This window comes from Equus asinus, chromosome 22 (assembly GCF_041296235.1).
Source record: "Equus asinus isolate D_3611 breed Donkey chromosome 22, EquAss-T2T_v2, whole genome shotgun sequence".
NCBI classification, from domain to species: Eukaryota; Metazoa; Chordata; class Mammalia; order Perissodactyla; family Equidae; genus Equus; species Equus asinus.
This window is the reverse complement of record NC_091811.1, coordinates 34843616-34864542: the sequence shown is the minus strand read 5'-3', so window position 1 is coordinate 34864542 and position 20927 is coordinate 34843616. Positions and strand designations below refer to the sequence as shown.

The 20927-nt window shown below is 41.5% G+C and overlaps 1 protein-coding gene across 7 annotated transcripts in view; it reads left to right on the top strand.

Annotated features, from left to right (window-relative positions):
* Positions 1-20927, top strand: part of BCAT1 (branched chain amino acid transaminase 1) — a 108832-nt gene that overhangs the window by 19570 nt on the left and 68335 nt on the right. For 2 of the 7 annotated variants that reach the window (XM_014832424.3, XM_070494239.1), the window contains exon 2: positions 19063-19134. In XM_014832424.3, the coding sequence (XP_014687910.1) occupies positions 19063-19134 (72 nt within the window). Of the gene's footprint in view, positions 1-17641; positions 17981-18668; positions 18990-19062; positions 19135-20927 lie in introns of those variants that run through there. The other 5 variants (XM_070494238.1, XM_014832422.3, XM_070494236.1 and 2 more) reach the window with 5 other exon arrangements.

Genomic DNA, 20927 nt, shown 5'->3' with positions numbered 1-20927 from the left:
TGCATGTCAACTGGTATGTAAGACGTCTCAACACCACAAGCCCCACACTGCATGAAAGCTGACTTTCAGGAAAAGTACAGATCGCATGCATTAAAGGCAGAATTTCAGGGCGATATTGGCTCTTGGCGTGTGGCTCCAGATTTAGAACAGTCTCATATTGAGAGTCATCCATCCTTGGGAACTGTCCATTAATGCTTACATATTTAAAGCATGTCGTGGGGAGAATGAGGGCTTTAGAGTGAAAATTAGTCTTCTCCCCCTGGTCTGCCATCTAGTCAGTGTTCATTCTGTAGACTGCAGAATTTCTACCATTCATCATTGGCTCCTTTTTTTTGGGTTAGGTCCCAGAACACTGGAATACACTCCCAAAAGGGCTCCTCTCTTCCAGTTCCTCCTGCTCCAACCCATTCTATACACTGTTGGGAGAATGATATCATGTACAACTTCTCAACTAAAGTACCTTAAAAAGGTTTCCCATTGCCCATAGACTAAGTTATCAGCATACATGTTCCTTATAATCCTCACACTACCTCCCCAAATTATTTCTCACTAGTCTCCTTATATTTCCTCCAAATTCCTATGTCTAAACCTTACTTACTTTTTACTGCTCTCTGCTTTAAAAAGGTGTATAATGATGATAAATTGCAATTTAGACCTGTCGTAGGATATTTTATTTGATCAGAAATAATTAATTATCAAGTAGGGTCAAATGATTCTAATTATTCTGATGGTTTGAAGTAGCTGGAATCGCTATAGCATAAAATATGTAAATATGTGACACAAAACCTGTAAACATGAAACACACACATATGCTCACGCTTTTAAAACCACCTTTTTCTATGGCGGAAGATAGACTGGTAGGGAGAAATACAGTTCTCTACCTTTATACAATAGGTGATTGCATTATTGTTGTGTCATAATATCTACTTTTGTTTTATAAACTAATCACACTCAAATGCACAAAGTGAACTGCTATTTAAAAGCCATCGGGGGCAAAATTTTTGCATATTAGAAACCCTATGATGTATCTGTTTTGTAGATTGAGACTGCCATATATTGGGCTTACTTATAGTGGGAAAAAGTGGGTGCCATCATCCTTACACATGTATGCTCCATCCTTATGGAGAAAGAGCTTCCAGACCAATTTTTAAAAGCAGAGAAAGAAATTAACCAGACTTTCTGAGGAAGTGAGTTTTAACTCACCTGAGGGCTGCACCACATCCAAACATTGAAGGAACCCCACAGAAAGTTGCTTGTCCTGCATGTTCCTCCAGGAATCTGAGGAAGGCGGCCAGCGGACCTCCTAGTAGCATGGTAGAAGTGTGGCCACATGGAGTGGTCAGTTTGCCGGAGGATTTATGGCACATCTCAGGTCAAACTCCTACTTCTCAGCTGGGCAATGGGGTTCTAAGGAATCTACTCCACAAGGTTCAGTTTATAGAGAGGTGAAGTGTCTATGGGTCCTTATTTCCCTCTAAAATTAGAAATAATTCAAGTTTCACAGATGCCAAATTTTCTCAAAAGACCTTCAGATTCAATATGAATCTTCACTGTCCTAAGTATAACTAGCACAGATTGGGAGCTCACTGGGTGCCAGCATAGGCTTTACGTGAATTCTCTCATTTAATCCCCACGAAAACTAATTTATTAATAGCATTTCACAAATGGAAAATTTGAGGCATGGAGAGGTTAAGTAACCAGACTAAGCTTGCAAAGCTATCGAATCTGGCAATGTCCCTCCAGAGTCTGTGGGCTTCACCGCTGCGTTATAGCCTCTCCCTATACGCCTGAGAACCTTACGTTAGAACAAAGAAACAGCTGTGACACATTCTGTTCAGTAGTTTGCAAAACGCTCTAACTTACATCTTCCCCTTTTACTTCTACGAGGACAGTAGCTGAGGATCACAGACACTGACGTGAGGTTTAGAGACGTTAGTGGTTGCCCAAGCTCATGTATCTACTAGATAACGGGGCTAGAGCTTGAAACAGAATCTTGTAATGAACTCAGAACTCGTGGCTTCATAAGATTCAGAAAAAGTTCCAAGGGGACTATGCAGAAATGTGTGGAAGTTAGGGGAGATAGGCAAAATATCCTGTAAATAGATCAGGGCAGTTTTAGTAAGTTTCAATACATCTGTGACACCGAACCTGAATAAATGGCCACATTGAAAATCCGTTTTTGGTTCTTTTATGCCTAACACAATTGAGGTCATATAGATATGTGTTTTCTGCTCTCTTCCTCTCTCCCCGTGTGTGTGTGTGTGCAAGTAAAACATATCAGCTCATCTATCAATTTCTTTTTGGGGGGGTGAGGAAGATTGGCCCTGAGCTAACATCTGTTGCCAATCCTCCTCTTTTTGCTGAGGAAAATTGGCAATGAGCTAATATCTGTGCCCATCTTTCTCTATTTTGTATGTGGGACACTGCCACAGCATGGCTTCATGAGCTGTATATAGGACGCACCCAAGATCCAAACACACGAACTCTGGGCTCCTGGAAGCAGAACATGTGAACTCAACCACTATGCCACTGGGCCAGCCCCTCATCTATCAATTTTTTAATTACCACAACAAGTTTAGTTAACATTCATCATATCGATTTTTAGTTTATCCAAAAACTTGATGGATTTATACATTCAATTTATTCAGATTTTCTTTTCTTTTTTTTGCTGAGGAAGATTCGCCCAGAATTAACATGTATTGCCAATCTTCCTTTTTTTTCTTGAGGAAGATTCACCCAGAACTAACATCTGTGCCAGTCTTCCTCTATTTTGTATGTGGGTTACCGCCCCAGCTTGGCTGCTGAGGAGTAGTGTAGGTCCACACCCGGGAACCAAACCCAGGCCACTGAAGCGGAGCATGCTGAACTTAACCACAAGGCCACAGGGCTGGTCCCAGAAAATATTTTCTGAGATTCACACATTTGCCTGGCTGTTTCCTAAGCACTAGAAATCTAAAAGAGAATGAAGTCACTGCCCAGACAGGAGGAGACTGCTATGTAAACAAGCAGGGCCATCATCAAGGGCCATAACAGCTCTAGGAAAAGTCAGCTTAAACTAGCTTCTCCAGGCTGCAGAACTCACCCCCTGGGGGACAGGAAAACTTTCCAAGCAGTACGCAGGGAAGACAAGTATCAGGAGGCCGATCAATTTCCAGGTTCTCAACCTTTAACTCTTTCCCAAGCGTTGCCTGCAGGAAAACATCCCAGGAGGAAGCATCGTGCCTTTCTCTTTTCCCACCTCCCCTTTCACAATGGCCCTTCTCCCTCTTGACAAAAGAAAAGTTTTTCTTTCATTCACTTCAAATTGTCCAGCAAGCTGCTAAAACCACCAGGGCATAAAGAAATGGATAGTTCAGATTATTGTGTTAGTAAAACCTCCTCTCATTCAGTCACCGTCAACCCACTGTCAGGCTTCATGTCTTTGTCTTATTACTATTTCTCTCCCATTCAGGGTAGAGTATGGCATTCGAAAGGGGAAGTTTTGGTGTGCATTGCAATAGTCTGTATTCAGACTAGGTTAAAGATGGAAGCAGCAAGAGCAAGGACAAATTTTGTTTAAAGACTTCATCACTTCCATACCCCAACTCTGGTCTATAAGTTGTCAGGGCCAGTGAGGAACATTAAAGATGGCAGGCCCTCATTTCATCCAGGTGACAGATACGTGGCATGGCTCTGTGCCTTCTCTCTCCTTATTAAAACTAGAGTATTTCAGGTTCATAAAAAGCATGCTGGACTGACAGATATACAAGGTGTGCCCTTAGCATTTTTACCAGAGAAAGCTTTGATGGACTCTCTCATCCCGTCCATCTCTCGGTTGCATGCGTACTTGGAACGATCTCACAGAGAGAGGAGGCAATGAGTGCCATGTTTACTTCTGAGAGAGAGTGGCATGTGTTAGAGAAAAAGGGACACACCAGAGAGAAGTAAGTATTTTATATTTTCTTGAACATATATCAACACTCACAAGAAAAGCATTTTCATTAACTTTTTCTGAAAGATTACTGTAATCCAAAATGCTTCGTTTTCCTTTGGTGCATATCTTATGCTCATTGTCAATCATCAACTACTTCTCATTTTTTCCTATTTACCATGTACTTATTAAAATTAGTTTCTCTTATTGGGGGTATGCTGTGGATTCTAAAGTAAATAATGTACTTAACAATCATGAATAAAACTTAATACATCTGCCTTGGCCACGGCCCACTGCCTTTTCTTTTTGCTGTTAATTTCCTCAAAGTAGATTAACGAAAGCAGAGCAGCTACTTATGTACTGGTGTAAAACAAAACGTTCTCTAAAGCAATCCAGGATATAATACTCTGGATTTTAAAAAACAAATCTCATTTAATTAGGATTAATTTCTCCCTCTCAGAAGTTGATATGTGATTCTATTTCTGTAAAAAGCAAAGTTAGAAGCTTGTTTCCAAACATGAAATGAAATTTCTAATCTTTCTATCTAGAATCTTCCGAGGTCTGTTTCTCTTTCCATCTGTCATTCCTTTTTAGCGTACTTCAAGATGACCTAGAGACTTTCCGCACTGTTTCTTGTGCATACCAAGGACAATGGGAAGTGCAAATGAGGGAGAGGGGAAGGTTAGGAAGGGAGAGGTAAAGAGAGAATGCCGACAGGCAGCTCCAGAACATGCAGAACCCCACAGACTGAGCTCAGGAGTCAGCACTTTGAGCTGAGTAGTTTCAAAGTGGAGTGTGTGCACCTGGGATGTGCAACAGAGACCACCGAGGCGTCAGAAGCATTGATTATATTTATTTTCTCTAACATGAAGGAAAAAATGCAATCGTGCTTATATTGAACTCACATGGATTGACATGGGCACCCTCTGCCCAGTCTGTCAGATGGTCACACTATCACAACCGTTAAGCAGTGTCCTGAAGGGAGGAAGGGGTTGCTCCACTGTTTGGAGGGGTCACCTGTGCAGCCTCGCACATCGCTCTCTTTCAGTTGCCTGTGATTGTGGCAATTTCTGTGAGGCTGGTTAAGGAGATTTACAGATTATGTCAGCCACTGTTAATTGGTAATCCTTGTAGAAGGGACAACTGGCTTTAAAAGATTTCTGCAAACAAAACAAACACAAACAAAAAATTAAAAGCATAAAACCAGAATAAAGAAAATATTAGTAATATAAAAACAACAAAATAACAAAAACAAGACAGACAATATTTTTCCAATTCTCATGACAAATTCTCTATTATTCATATTCTGAGATAAAAATATCAATGATTTAATCAGAACTGATAAGCAGTGGGCCACAAAATTTTGGTATCATCAAGAAGACTGTTGAAAAGGGAATTATGTCTACTGTCATTAATGATTGCTTGGCCCTTGTGTATACTGGGCCTTTAGCCAAGGATGGTACAAGAAAACAACCATAATTAGGAAGATATTTTAAAATGCTAATTATTTCATGTTTCTCTCATCTTTTTCTTATTTTTATGTATGACATTATATATTAGGTTATTTGCATAAATAACTAAGTAGACATATGTTAGGCTTCTGTGCTATTTGTGTTAACATCGCTATATAACCAACCACCCCAAAACTTTGTGGCTTAAAACAACAATGTATGATTTTCTCTCAAGGTCTGTAGATTGTCTGGACTCAGCAGGATTTTAACCCGGGGTTTCTCATGTGGTTTCAATCAGTCATCTAAAGGCTTCTCAGGGCTGGATATTCAAGATAGCCACTCACATGGCTGGCAGTTGATGCTGGATATTGACTAAGAGCTCATCTGGGACTGTTGACTAGTGACTCTGCACATGCCCTCTCCATGGGGTGTGGGTTTCTTAGAGCATTGTGGCTGGGTTGCAAGTGGAGGAGTCCCAAGAGCCTTCCAGAGGAAGGGTGCAGAAGATGCCAGGCCAGTTAAAGTACCTGTCTAGAGTTGGAACAGCATCACTTCTACATTTCTGCCATATTCTATTGGTGAAACACTCACAGGGCCCACCCAGATTCAAATAGGTGGGGAAAATAAACTCCACCTTGTGATGGGAGTGAGCAGAAGAGTGTGTGCAATGGAAGATAATGTTGTGGCCATCTTTGGAAAATACAATCTGCCACACATGCTAACATTTTTACTAATGGGGTGTACAGTCATGAAATTTGGAGCCATCGGAATGAGTCAGAATTGTAGGTAAGATCACAGACCTTGTGGTCAAACTGACTTGACCTGCAGTTGTTTGATCTTGGGAAATTTAGCTAACCTCTCTGAAAATGGATAAAATAGATTCTATGGTGGGGTGGCAGAGACTCTTGAGTATTAGATATGAAAATAGGTACCCAAAGTGCCCGGAATATCATAATTGGCTGGACCAGTAGCAGATATTATTATGGTTTTGTGTTGGGGAGTGAATGGTTTAGAAAAAGATTTTCACAGAGAGCACTCTGATGACAGTACGGAGGCTGTATCAGATAAGGGAGGAGGTGGAAGATCCAGAAAGGAGCCAGGGGGACCACCTGGGAGACTGCTGCCAGGAGAGAGAAGCAGCAATGAAGGAGAGAAGCAGGTGGGGAACAGAAATGTGCAGGCAGAAGTCTCAGTGTGACTTGGTGACTTATTAAATGGAAGGGAAAAACCTAGAGCATGCTTTTGTGATTGGCCTTTTGTAGAGTATAAGTAAATGTTGTTAAGGACCTGTGCCCATAAAATCATAAAGTCCTGACGAAAAGTTGTGTGAAAGTCACGTTTTGTAAATCAACTCACTTTACTGGTAAAAAAATTACTGTTCAAAGGAGAAAACATGACATTGAAGATGTCATGACCATTAAATTTAAAGTTAGTTAAAATTTAAAATTACAGTGGCCACTTTGGGTATCCTTTGAGCTTCCAAAACTTGTCTTTTTGTACACTAGATTTGAGAACCACAGACCAGACAGATTAATGTAATCTTAAATTTCTAAAGAATGAAGTGTGCCACTTTCTGGCACACCTGCTTAAAAATTATGGTTTTGGAAGCTGTAAATATTTACAAAGAACAGCAAAATCTTACTAAGCTTGTTTCATGTCCTGAGAGCTTGGCTTGGTAACCATCAGTTAGGGGTCCCAAAATATGGCAGGAGAGAAATGTTGGTTACACCCCATTTGTGGCCAGATATGGCTGGACAGAAATGTGGGCTGAACTCCATTTGTGGCTAGGGTCCTACCAACTGCTACCAGCCCTCAGGGGAATTACATTGGCTATTAGAAGGAACGTTCCCATTAGATAAGATCATTTAAGAAGTGTACTTAAAAGCAAAGGCTTCAAAATAGCCTTATTGAAAGTTTCGTTGGAAAATCTAATGAAAAATTAAGATATGAGAGGTACCTAAAAGGAGAGACTATACAAAACTCTGTTAAGTTAATGCCTGTACAGACACCCCCATATCTACCTTCGAAAGAGGGCCCTATATGGGCCTCTCCGAGAGGTAATGAGACTCTGAAAGGTTTTCTGGTAAACTGCTAAATTATTCTCTTAAGCAGGCAAGGGGAAATTAAAATTAAAAATTAATGAAGTTGTTTAATACTGCCAGAAATATTTACTGTTTGTCCTGGCTGAAGCCTAACAAGATACTTGAAAGGATTTAGTAACTTATGATCAGAAATTTGGCCAAAATTGGAAGCTGATATTCAGAGGCAAAAGAAGCAAATTAGGGATGATGTAATTGGACAGGTAGCTCAACCTCTGATATCATTTAAGTTACAATGCAATTTCTGAGGAATTGAGAGAAACTGCCTTATCTTACAAATCTTTGCAAAACTGGAAATGCATCTCTAGAAACCATTCAAATTCCACCCATTGTCTTCCACCAATCCCCAAAACCTGCCTCATTTACCTCAAAAAGCTTGTAACCTCTCTGGGAACTGTTATCCAGATGTTCACCAATTCCTAAGACTGAAAGAAAAAAAATCAAAAAGAGGCAAATGGCTATAGAAGCACCATTGCCCCAAATCTAGCATCTTAAGTGTCTTCTCCACAAATATTAGTAGAAAAAAACTTTAGCCATCTAAATGGGTAACCTTAATTTATTCCACCTGCCAGAAACAAAATTTGGATCCAACTATTCTTTCATAACTAGTAAGCTTTGTATTACTGTACCTGATTCATAGCACCAATTTTAAAACAATAGCTATGGGATCTCTATGTATGTGTGTGTATATGTATATGTTATAAATATGTGATATTTTTGTACCTCTGGATGGTATAATTTCTAAAAGAGCTCTATTTAACTGGCTTAAAGTAAGTGCTTATATAAATTACTTCTAAATATAATAGAAACTAAGCCAAATGTTTTTCAGTTAACATGATGTAAAACTTTTGTTCTACCTAGGTTAAGCAAAAAAAAAACAAAAACAAATTCATGTTGTCTCTGTTAAAAAAATTTGAAAGCAAAAAAATTGATGGTTAACTTTGTCTAATGTCTCATGAAGGTGATCTAAACATAATTATTGGGAACAAGTGAACTAAATAGATGTAAGGAAGATTAAATGGTTTTTAGGTGAACTTTTTAACAATAATTGTGTTATGGTATATGTACTTAAAAATAGCTTTCAAAATCCTTTCTGTAACTTAAAAACCTTATAGTTTTGCTAAATTAAGTTAAATGATAAAATTTTTTTTGAGTATCTAGACCATTTCCAGATAAGATAAAATATTAGACATTAATTACTAAAACATAGGTTTATCTATTTTTGACTTCTTATAACAGAAAACTAAAAAATGTTTGAGTCTATTAGTAAATATGTCTTTTACCACATTAAAAAAATTTTATGCTATGAGAAAATGCATGTTTTCAGTAAATGAAGATATAAGGAATGGATATGTTTTTGTTAAGAAAGTAAATTTGTCCTAAAGTAAAAGTGATTATAGGAAACAGGAAAGAACAAATTCCAGATGTAAAAAAGTAAAGTTATAGAAGGTTTGCAGAAGAGGAACACTGAGAAAAGAGTTTCATGCATGGTCAAGCTGGCTAAGATTGAAATGAACTTAATAAGTAAGTGAGTTTTTGTATCAAAAGTAAGATGTGCAAAATTAGAATTTGGGGGGCTGGCCCAGAGGTGCAGGGGTTAAGTGCGCACATTCCACTTCGGTGGTCTGGGGTTTGCCAGTTGGGATCCCGGGTGTGGACATGGCACCGCTTGTCAAGCCATGCTGTGGTAGGCATCCCACAGATAAAGTAGAGGAAGATGGGCATGGATGTTAGCTCAGGGCCAAGCTTCCTTAGCAAAAAGAGGAGGATTGGCAGCAGATGTTAGCTCAGGGCTAATCTCCCTCAAAAAAAAATTAGAATTTGGTTTTCTCTCTCTTAAAAGGACAGTTTTCTTGGACTTTTACTGTGTCCTTTTTTTTTTTTTTTTTTGAGGAAGATTAGCCCTGAGCTAACTACTGCCAATCCTCCTCTTTTTGCTGAGGAAGACTGGCCCTGAGCTAATATCCATGCCCATCTTCCTCTACTTTATACATGGGACGCCTACCACAGCATGGATTTTACTAAGCGGTGCCATGTTTGCACCTAGGACCTGAACTGATGAACCCCAGGCCTCCGAGAAGCAGAATGTGCACACTGAACTGCTGCACCACCAGGCGGCCCCCTACTCTGTTCTTAATAAAGAGATTGTGGAAGGTTTTTTTTCTTTACCTTTGAGTAGTGTACCAAAAAGGCAGGGATTTTATGTTTTATCAAAGTAATTCCCTATGTTCAGAAAGCTGATGGGGCCAGCCTAGTGGTGTAGTGGTTAAGTTCATGTGCTCCATTTTGGTGGCCCAGGGTTCATGGGTTCAGATCCTGGGTGCAGACCTACACATCACTCATCAAGCCATACTGTGGTGGCATCCCACATAAAAAAACAGAGGAAGATGGGCACAGATGTTAGCTCAGGAACAGTCTTCCTCACACACAAACAAAAAAGTTTTTTTTTAAAAAAAGCTGAGGCCTCTCTATTAAGAGTACTAAGGGGTTTTTGGGGGGTTTGTTTTTTCAACGTTTAACTCTCTGTGTATGCTTTTAACATCTTCCGTTGTCATTTTGGTTAAATGGATAACTAAGCATTGTTTCACAGTGGCTTATGACCCTATTTGATCAAGTGTTTTAAAACATTTTGATAGTTTTGACAAATTTCCTCAAATCAAATTATAAATGAAGTCTTTTTGACCTGGAAATAACTGACATTTTCCAGAGGGTCCTAGAACACCTCACCTCAAGAAAATTTGTTCTCTTCCTATAAAAAGGGAAATAGTAAACTAATTAGGCTTATTTGGTATGTAAAATCTCATGGGAAGCATTGTCAAATAAATGATGATAAACTTTCTTAGGTTCTATTGTGTGGGTCAATGTTATTAATATAAGTGTTCTAAAAATTATATAAAATTCTGATATGTCTTGGGATAATGTTATCAGTCATAATTCTAGTCACTATCTTAAAAATGTGTGTCATAAAAATAACCGTTTCTTTGTTAATTACATTATGATGTTAAGTCTTTTGTCATCTATAGATAGTTATTGTTTTACCCTGATGCTTTTGCAAAAATGTTTCATCTTCAGAGAGATTCATGGAAAGGATTCTGACACTTACTCTAGAATACACTTTTCTAATAAACTTTCAGATCATCAAACTGAACTGGGTAAGACATGACACAACTCTACCTGATTTTCTCCTCTCTTTCTTAGAAAGACAATATTACTATCTACATCTCCCAATCTCTTACAAAATAGAAAAAATCTTTCTAACTCTTGGGTTTGTCATCAGAAGCCTCATCCTGTACATGAATCTAGAGAATTATGTAGGACATTTAATTAACAATCTCTCCACCATTTTCTCCCTAATTCCTTGTGCTAAGTGTCTAGAACTTCTTGCCTAACCAATCAAACCTCCAGAGATTTAAGAGGTAACATTTATAACTGTTGTAAATATCTCTTGTTTTACTTGGGTAAACACCTCTGGCAAGGTAGAGACAGCACTAGACAGAATCCAGGCACAAGCTGAATGGTTACAGGCAGTGCCTACTGACATCCTGTGGTTCTTGGATCTCTTTAGCTGACTGCCCCAGGCATTGCCTCCCAGTTTAGGTCTATTCTCCAATTTGGATACAGCATTTTGTTTGTTATTATAGGAATTCTCATTGTTATAAAACCTTGTCTCCTCTGCATAGCTCATGTTATAAAAACACCATTCAGATAATGGGCACTCAGCACTTTGAAATGATTACTAAGGCTTGTGAAACTTCATGGAACTGCAGAAGATGTTTACCCTGACATGAACTTGATGGTAGAAGCTTCCTCTGCTCTAGCAGTCTTGTTGCTCAAACGTGACCTAAAGGCTCCTAAGAAAACTGCTTTCTTTCCTATGTGGGACACGACATACCAGGAATGAGCCTTCCTGGCAATGAGGGGCCAACAATGCTTTGATGGCGGATCAGCAATACTTTCCAGTGTTTGACAGTGATGCTTTCAGAGAAAGATCTTGATCAAAAGGGAAAAATGTGAAAGATGACATGAGTAGAGCCATAAAATAGAGCTAGAGCAGCCATTTCAGAGGAATTGCCTTGTTTTCTTTATCTTCCAAACTGGACTAAACCACCAACACTCCAGTAAGTCAATAAGGACAATAACATCCTGTTTGTAAGGACTGATGAGATTGGACTTTGCTGATGACTGAATTGCTAACCAATTACTGAAGGACAAGTCTAGCCTTTGGGCTGATGACTGAAACTCAAGTCAATCCATGAATTACACACCTAGCCTTGCCTTATCTAGTACCAATGAACTCTTCTTTAATACAATTTACCTCATCTTCCTCCCTTTTCTCCACAAAAACTCTGAGCCCCTCTCCTATAATCAGGACACTTTCTGGTTTCTACCTGAATTTGTGCTCCCCAAATGTAGTCCTTTGACCCCAAATAAATGTTTTGCCTCTTAAACTGGTTTCTGTTTTTGTAGGCTGACAGTTACTTGGGGTTGAATTGTGTCCCCCAAAAGATATGTTGAAGTCCCAAATCCCAGTCCCTGTGAATGTGATCTTATTTGGAAATAGGGTCTCTGCAGATGTAATCAAGTTAAAATGAGGTCAAACTGAATTAGGAGGAGCCCTTAATCCAATATGGCTGGTGTCTTTTGAGGAGGAAACAGATACACAAAGGGGGACACCTGTGATCTCCCTTTAGTGACTGAACTGCTTCTGGGGCAAGTCAAGACCCACCTGGGGTTACCAGAAGCTGGAAGAGGCAAGGAAGGAGTCTCCCCTCCCCACAGGTTTCAAAGGAAGCATAGCCTTGCCCCCATCTAGCCTCCAGAACTGCCAGAGAATGTTTCTGTGGTTTGAAACCACCCAGTTTATGGTACTTTGTTACAGCAGTCCGAAGAAACTGATACAATAACTATCAACATACCGCAGAGAATTGCTCATTTTACTTGGTTGAAGGGGAACTGGCATTAAATAAGCCCAACTGAGGATTCTTTTGTCAAGATTTCTTTGTGGCTTTCGTTCCCAGAGTCATAACATGGGGATTCTCAGGGTAGGCAGGAGCTGTGCCTCATCCATCTTTATCTTCATAAGGCCAACCAGAAAGCGTGTAAATAATAGGTGTGAAGTTTGTTTTATGAACCAAACTGAGCTTTGTATTTTACAGAGTTTACATTTAAAAAAAAAACACTTGAAATGCCAAATGTTCATTTTTGAGGTCTCTCCTCATATATTATTGTTCTGATCATTAATACACCTAATCCAAGGGCTATATATAAGTGAAAAACAATCATGATTTTTTTTAAATTATGTAAACAGAAATATAATAATAGCTAACATTTATTAAGCAATTATGAGATGCTAAGTACTGCTGAGTGCTTTATACACAGCTTCATGTTGGATCTCATCACTGCCTTATTACCTACTCTGAGTTTTAAATGTGAGACTCCAAAGAAGTTAGTAATTTGCCAAAACTCATAGAATTGATAAGTGATCAAGCCAGGTACCAGCTCTCAACTATGAGCAAACATATGACGATGCCCAAACCTGCGCTACACCAGAGCCACACGTGGCTATTTAAATGTAAATGAAAATTAATTACAATTAAGCAAAATGAACAGTTCAGTTCCTTACACACGCTAACCACATTTCAAATGCTCAATAGCCACATGTGGCTTGGTGCAGACACAGACCATTTCCATCATCACAGAATGTTCTGTTGGAAAGCACTTAACAGTCATAATACATTGAAAGCCCATATGGTGGCTGGTTAAAGGAAGAGAAGGATGGGGGAATGACGAGAACAAAGGAAAAGGAAAGAGAAAGACTCAGGCTGAGGGAGAGCCATTCGGTGGAGAAAGGAGCCTGTATCTACGGATAGAGCGGGCTCTGGGGACTTTTTTAATCTATTATATTGTAAGCTTTGGTGGTTAAAATTCCAAAGTATATTAAATATATATTTTTACAAAAATGAGAGAGCTGCGATTGAACAGGTCGTTGTTAGTTCTCAGCTGTGTGCCTGGCAATGGGTGAGGGCAGATCGCCAAGTGAACAAAATAGGTACACTTTCCCATCATAAAAGTTAGAGCAATATTAACCAAATAATTAGAATAAAGCATGACGGTTACTTTGAAGTGGAAAGAATTCTATGGAAATAAACAGCAGAGGGACCCACCATAGCCTAGATAGGATCCAGGGTTGTCTCCCCGAGGAAGTGATGTGTAAACGGAGAAAGGATGGATGAGAGAGCCTGGCAATGGCGGGGAGGGTTTCAGGGGAGGGCCAGCTGTGAGAAGGCCTGACGTCACAAGGAAGGACTGCAATAAGTGAAATGTGTGGCTGCAGAGAGGGAGAGAAGCAAAAGGAGAGCTGGAGAGTCAGGGGGAGGGGCCAGAATATGGGATGGGTCGGGGAGCTTGCTAAAATCTTTTGTCATAAGGATGATGTAAAGCCTTGAAGATTTTTCAGCCAAGAAGAGAGGGGTTCAGATCTGCATTTCGAGACGATTTCTCTGACTGCCATGCTAAGAATGGCTTAAAGGGAAGCAAGGCTGGAGGCAGAGAGCCTTCTGGAAAGCTCTTTACTACTTGGAGAGCTGTAGTATGACTGGAGAAATGGCGACTGTCAGGATATTTGCAGCTAGAATGGACAGACATTGGTGATCATGCGGTTGTGTCTGAAGGACCACCCTTCTGTTTCTAGCTAGGCAACTGCATAGAGGAGGGGTCAGCAACCTGCATATCCACTCTGTGCTGTTTTTGCAAATACAGTCTTATGGGAACACGGCCATGCTCATTCTTTTACATAGTATCTACGGCTGCTTTTGTGATACAGTGTCAGATCTGAGTAGTTGCAGCAGAGAACACACGGCCCTCAAAGCCTAAAATATTTACACTCTGGCCCTTTAAGAAAATGTTTGCCAACTAGGATAAATGATCATTATCTACATTTATTGAGAGATTAAGACTTACCAGGCAAGATTCTAAGTAATTTACGTTTGTTACATAGGTTATTATAACCTATCCCAATTGGCAAACATGAAGTGTTGCTGTTGTCCCATTTTGCAGATGAGAAAGCTGAGGCACAGATATGACCTTCTCATTCACACCCGTAGCTTCAGTTACCATCTGTGTGCCAGTAACTCATCAAATGTTTATTTCTAATCCAGAGCTCTCATTTTAGCTTCAGATAGGCATATCTCTAACAGCCAGTTTCAGAAGCACCTCGAGACTCAATGTGTCACAAACTAGATGCCTGCTTGTCCCCTCAAACCACATCATTTTTCAGTGTTCTATTTTTCTTGGTGAATATCACCAACCAGAGGAGCAAGCCAGAATACAAGGAGTCCTCTTTGGCACCTGTCTCTTCCTTATTCCTTCTCATATCCTATCATCTAAAGATTGCAGCAATCTGGCCGCTTCTCTCCATCTGTATCACCTACCACCCGCCAAGTCCGACTTATTAATGGGGTCATCTCATACGTGGATTCTGAAATAAATCCTCATAAATCCATTCCTTTCTACCTGGGCCCTTCTCCAGTCTCCAAACTGCAGCAGAGTGCCCTTCCATCCTGTCACCCCTCCACCCTCATTCCCTACCTAATCCTTTCAAATGTTTTTCCTGTTCTTAGGATTCCATGGGCCTTTTCACTGTGTTTTTACATTGTTTCATTTTTTTTTTTAAAGATTTTATTTTTCCTTTTTCTCCCAAAGCCCCCCAGTACATAGATGTGTATTTTTAGTTGTGGGTCCTTCTAGTTGTGGCATGTGGGATGCTGCCTCAGCATGGCTTGAAGAGCGGTGCCATGTCCACGCCCAGGATTCAAACTGGTGAAACCCTGGGCCGCTGAAGCAGAGGGCTCGAACTTAACCACCTGGCCACGGGCCGGCCCCCCGTTTTTGAATTATTTTACAGATAAATGATAGATATGCAAAATAATTCTTGTCTGTAGACAGGTAAATAAATTCTGAAGATCAGGATTCAGTTCTCTCCCGTACTGTGGAAGAAGCCAGTTTTATGTCCATTTGCAAATTCATTGCACTATTCCTGACCCAGAAATGTGTCTGTTCTTTGAACCAGTTTTAACATTTGCCTGGTAACTTCCTTAAATGAGTTAAATAAACTCTACAAGTTCATTTTATATCCATAGGACAGCCATGCTTTTACTTTTTGGGGGAAGCTTATCCTTTAACTCTCTCTTTAAGACACTACATCGTTGGCTGGTTGCCCACCCTCACAGTCTCACCCTGGCCCCAGCTCTCTCCTCTTGTCTCTTCTCCAGCCCCTGGCTCTCTTTTAGTCCCCTGTAAGCACCACTCCTTCCCTTCTCAGAGATGTCCTCTGACCCTGGAACTCACTTTCATCCTGGATGTTCTTCATCCCTTCCTCCTTTAGCAAATTTTTTTATCCTCCAGATCTCTGCTCAAGGATCTCTTGCTGGAAAGCCCTTCCAGGCCTTTCTGAGTTAGTTACATGCCATTACTAGAAGCTCTTAAAGCACACGGAGCACTTGTTACATTGCAATTTTACATTTGTAGGATTAATTAACACTTTTTAACACAAGTAACATTTTTCTATCTGGCTGGAGGCAATGCAGGATAATAGGATGGAGGTATGCTGACATTGCATCTCCAGCATGTAGCCCAGCCCAGTGCCTTCACAAATGTCACATACAGAATAATACATAATAGATAGTTTAGATAGATATTTGACTATAAGCACTTACTGCTCAGGAGAGAAGTGAACTGAAAAAAATAAATATTTGGGTGTCATCAGCATATAGGTGCAGCCATGAAAATGCACAGGAAGCAAAACCATTGGGTTGAGCAAAACAAACTATTAGGAATCTTGTTTAGGTAGAATAATTGGACAGACGTCAAATTATAGTCACTTGAAGGGGGTGGAAATAGAAGCAGTTAATACAGATGGCATTTTCACACAGTTTGGCTCTGAAAGAGAGGAAAGGAGCAGGTGACACTGTGGTCATTCTTTAATAACATCATTCTTGTATTATATATGCTTTCTTGACTGAAAAGGGAGGATTTACCGGTAACATTTAAAATAGCAAGAAAACTGGAGTTGTGAGAGGCTACTTTTAAAACCATAAAAGGTTTGTATGACTGTCTGGTGTAGACAACCTTTCCAACAGAAAGTTTCTAATTCTTCAACTAAGGGTTTCTTATTCTTAACTTTGGGCAAGGGTCTCAAACTCAAACTAGCACCTCTAGAGCACCTCTAGAGTTTACTTAGTCTGTCTTTTTTTTTCAATTTTAAAATTTGATTTTAAATTTCTTTAAAAAGAGTCTGAGTTGCCAGCGACACTGGCCTCTCTTTGATGGCATGTGACACGTCTGGACTGTATGTCTGGAGATTTAGGACTCCACCCCAGTATAAGAGGCTTTTCTATGCCTTGTATGCAGGGGAGGGAGGAAGTGAGAAGTGAATGTTGTTTCTGAGTTGATAAGATTAGAGCTATATTGTCTTTAGGGCCGTATGAAATCAAGGCTAAAACCAGACCAGATTTAACCGCTCTTATCCAGCATAAACCGCCCTTCCCCTTTTCCAAGATCCAGCCAGCTCAAGTCTCCACTTCCTATTAACTTGAAAGCGGAGAAGGCTCATATTTAGGCTGACATTGCCCCGGGAGATCACGCCAGCAGAGACAATAGCTCTTCCAATCTTCCTTTTCCCTTTCTAACCTGGGTAGTAGTTCAAACGTCCCCTTCCCAGCACTCTTTGTAAATGTTGCTATCACAGGCCTACATCATAAAACTGTCGAAAGAGTTCCATTGGGAGATCTTGATGGTCTGTTTTTGCCTGAAAATGATGAATGGGTGCGTCTAAGAGCCATCGAGGTCTTTGAGCAGAAATAGCTCTCAGGGAATGTGAGCCTGGTAGCCCCTCAACACCCCGAGTTACAAATCCGACTTGGGGAGGTGGCGCAAAGAAATCTAAAACCCAGACTCGCGATCTTCCCCTTCAGTTTGCACGTGGGAGTCGGTGGCAGACAAGAGCCCATGAAGCACTGCCAATCCAGGCTGCAAACTGTCCGCGGGCAGAAACTGCCTTTTGTCGATTTGTCGGCGGAAGATCTACCCTAATGTAAATTGATTTCCCCGAGGTTGCCTTCGCTAACCCGGAGGGGCGTTTCCGGGCCCAGGGGTTGTTTGCTAAATAAGGATGCTCGCGAAGTGCCTGCGCTGGGAAAGGCGCTCGCTCGTGGCGCGCACTCTCGTGCCCCAGCCCGAGCCTGGCTGGCACGACTAGGGCTTTGATTTTCCCGACTGAAGAACGAGAGGGCCCAGACAGGGTGGAGGCTCCTCCCCCAGAGATGCTGGAGGGGCTACGTGGTTCCCTGCGCCTGGCCCTGGCGCGGGGCCCCGGGCGGTGGCAGCCCGCGCCGCCGCGTCCGTGCCGCCTGCATTCGGGTCCAGCCGTGCGCTGCGTGCCGCCGCCGCTCTCCGCAGCCCCGCGCTCCGGGAGCCTCCCCATGGCCAGCCCGCCCCGCGCCGCCGCGGCCTTCGCCCGCCAGGTACCTCGCCCCCGGGGGTCTGCGGAAGGGGGGAACGGATTGGACCCCAGGTCTCCGAAGCCCGCGGGCTCGGCCGGGCGCATTGCTGCCGTTTCCTGCACCGTCGTGCTTCGCCCCGCACCGCCGTTCCGTCTCCAGCGAGGCGTCCCCTCTTCCCCTAGCCCTGCCCGAAATCTTGAGTCCCATCCTGCGAACCTCGCCTCGGAGAGGCCCCTGCCGGCCAGGTCTAACGCCCCGCGGGGGACCCGCTCCGGAGCGCGGCGCGGACAGCCATGGGGAGCGGGAGGGTAGCCATGGACGCTGCTTTGGGGGAGGAGGCGGGAGCGGAATTTCTGGGCTCCAGAACCGACGTCCACATCCCGCGTGTCTTCGCCACCCCAAAATATTTTGACCGCAGCATTCTGCCTCTTTGGATCCCTTTCCTCCCTTTCTCTCGTAGCTATTTAGTGGATTAGGCTTTTTTGGTTTTGGGTTTTTTCTTTTTAATCTTTGCACCTTTTTCCAATTCGCCCCGCATCCATTGTGTCCTCAAGTATCTTTTAAATTATCCCCTAATTCCATGAGGTTTTGTCCTTAATGTGTGAGGTTTGGTGCCCACGCGCCTGCGTCGGAGGACCCTGCCCGTGGAGAAAATGGTTCACTCTCGTCCCCATCCCTTTTCCAGGCTTGCTATTGTGCGCCAGTGATTGACAAGACCACGAGGCTGAGCGCGCCCAGGAGATTTTTCTATAAACGGTTTAAAATCCTAGTCGAGACTATTTACTCGGGACGTAAGGGAGACAATTACTTTCTTGTTCTTTGCTGGTGAGCCCCGGCTCGGTAGGGCGAACCTGGAATTTAACCAGTCTGCCCTAAGCAGGCGGTGAAGGACAAAAACGGCCGCGACCTCAGGCAGGGCAGAAAGTGAAGGGCAGCGCTCCCAGGACGCTCTCGCTGGGCGCTCGCGCCTGGGGCTTGATCCTCCTTTTCCTGTTCGCCTGCGGACGGGAGCGGAGCAGAGGCTGTAATGGTGAGTCATATTGATTCCTCCAGGCCCCGGTTACTCACCTGGTTTTACTTAATGGATTTACTTCTTTTTTAAGGACTGCAATAATGGATGCTCCGCGGAATGCAGCGGAGAAACAGGATCAGAAGAGGTGGTGGGGACTTTTAAGGTAAGTTATTTGCCAGAGGTTAAATGAAACAACAGTTCAACCTAATAAATCTATTTCTTGTTGAGATTTAGGGCAATTTTCACTGGTTTATACAGTAGTTTAGATATGCTGCCACGCATTTTAAATTTCACTCCTAGGGGGAAAAATCATTTGGGGAACAGTCGTAGATTGATCACATCTAAAATTACCTGGCAGTTAATTGCTTATTTTGTTTCATGAATCATAAATTTTTCTTGGAGAATAATCAACTTGTGAATATTCACCTAGAGGTTTATCTGATTGTATAATAAGTGTAACCCTTCGCTGTCCTTGTGGAAAGTTAAACTGATGATTTTTCTTTTTAAGCAGCACCTAACATTTCAAAGTAACAGTGTTGTATTTCCTTCTTTTCTGTCTAAATTATGAGGTTTATGTAATAAATAATCCCATACTTCACAGAGGAATAGTGAGGAGCAAATGAGAAAGAATCTTCTAAATGTATTTTGAAAATCGTAAAAATACAAATGTAAAGTATTTTGTTATTTTCTCTGTACGTCATTCTCTCCACCTCTCTCCCCACCCCAACCATGGAGGTTTTTGCTTCTCCTCTTTCTGCCTCCTTCTCCTTTCCTGCTGCCTGTTTCAGTCACCGTGAATTGTCATCCATTGCACAGAGTGTCCTAATGATCTCACAGCCTGGCGGGGTTCAGAGAGGGAGTGAAACTTGACTCATCAATTTCACACCTCCCCAGCTCTTACTATGTGCCCGGGACTGTGCCACGAATTGGGAATTCCAAGATAAATTGAGGAAAAGGTGTCTGCTCTCAGGATTTTTTAAAAACCAGAATATAACAGAATAGAGTAATTTCCTCACTAAAATAAGGTTGTGAATTTTATTTGTCCATAATATTCCTGGTCCTTTAAAGATATCTTCTGTAGCCCTAGAGCTGATCTACTCTGTTCTGCTAGTCTATGAAGACTAAGCTCTAATGGGTTTTGAGGATTAATATTGAGATATGGGTCCTAGAAAAAATGAGATAAAAGGGACTCCTACTCGGGGTCATTTTATACGGTAGGTACCTTCCTCAAAGGATATAGATAAACACAATTTTCCCCTAAAGACCTTTCTACTTTTATACATAAAGAAGAATTTTTGCAAAGTGAAGAATGAATTCATAATGTAAATAATCTCTTTATTAATTTAGATTTCTACATATTAGGTGTTAAAGGGGAGGTATATTGACATTCCACACTCACGCATTTACGTAGCAAAACATGTGTAGTAATGGTGGTGGTATTTAGAGGGCATATGTGATACAGCAAATGAAAACAAATTGGTAATTTGTGAGAGAAAAGTGTTGGGTTTTATAGGACTATCTTTGACATATTTTTCTATCTCCTTGATTTACCCCATTTATAACTTTTAAACTGCCTTTTGGGTCTCTCTTGGATGGTTTTCATATTGCCTCTCCTCCCCCATTTTGACGTGGTCGTTTTTAAGTGAGGATGCAGTTTCCCCACAGGGATCAGCAATGAGATGCCTTATTACTGGAGAATCCTATAGAATCTTTGTGTGAACGCCAGTATCTTTGTTTCAAAGAGGTCGGCTATCTGTTTCTTCCAATTCCCCCTGTTTTATAGATCTCCACAGAACGTGACACTCCAAATCTGTAATTCTCCTCTTCCTACCTCCCCATTAGATTTTAAGAGTGTCACTAAAAGATCATGAATGTAGCGGCAAAGGCTTTCCAAATAGAGTAAGAAAAATGTGCTCATTGTAGAACAAAGTTATGCAACTTCTGATACAGTCGCAG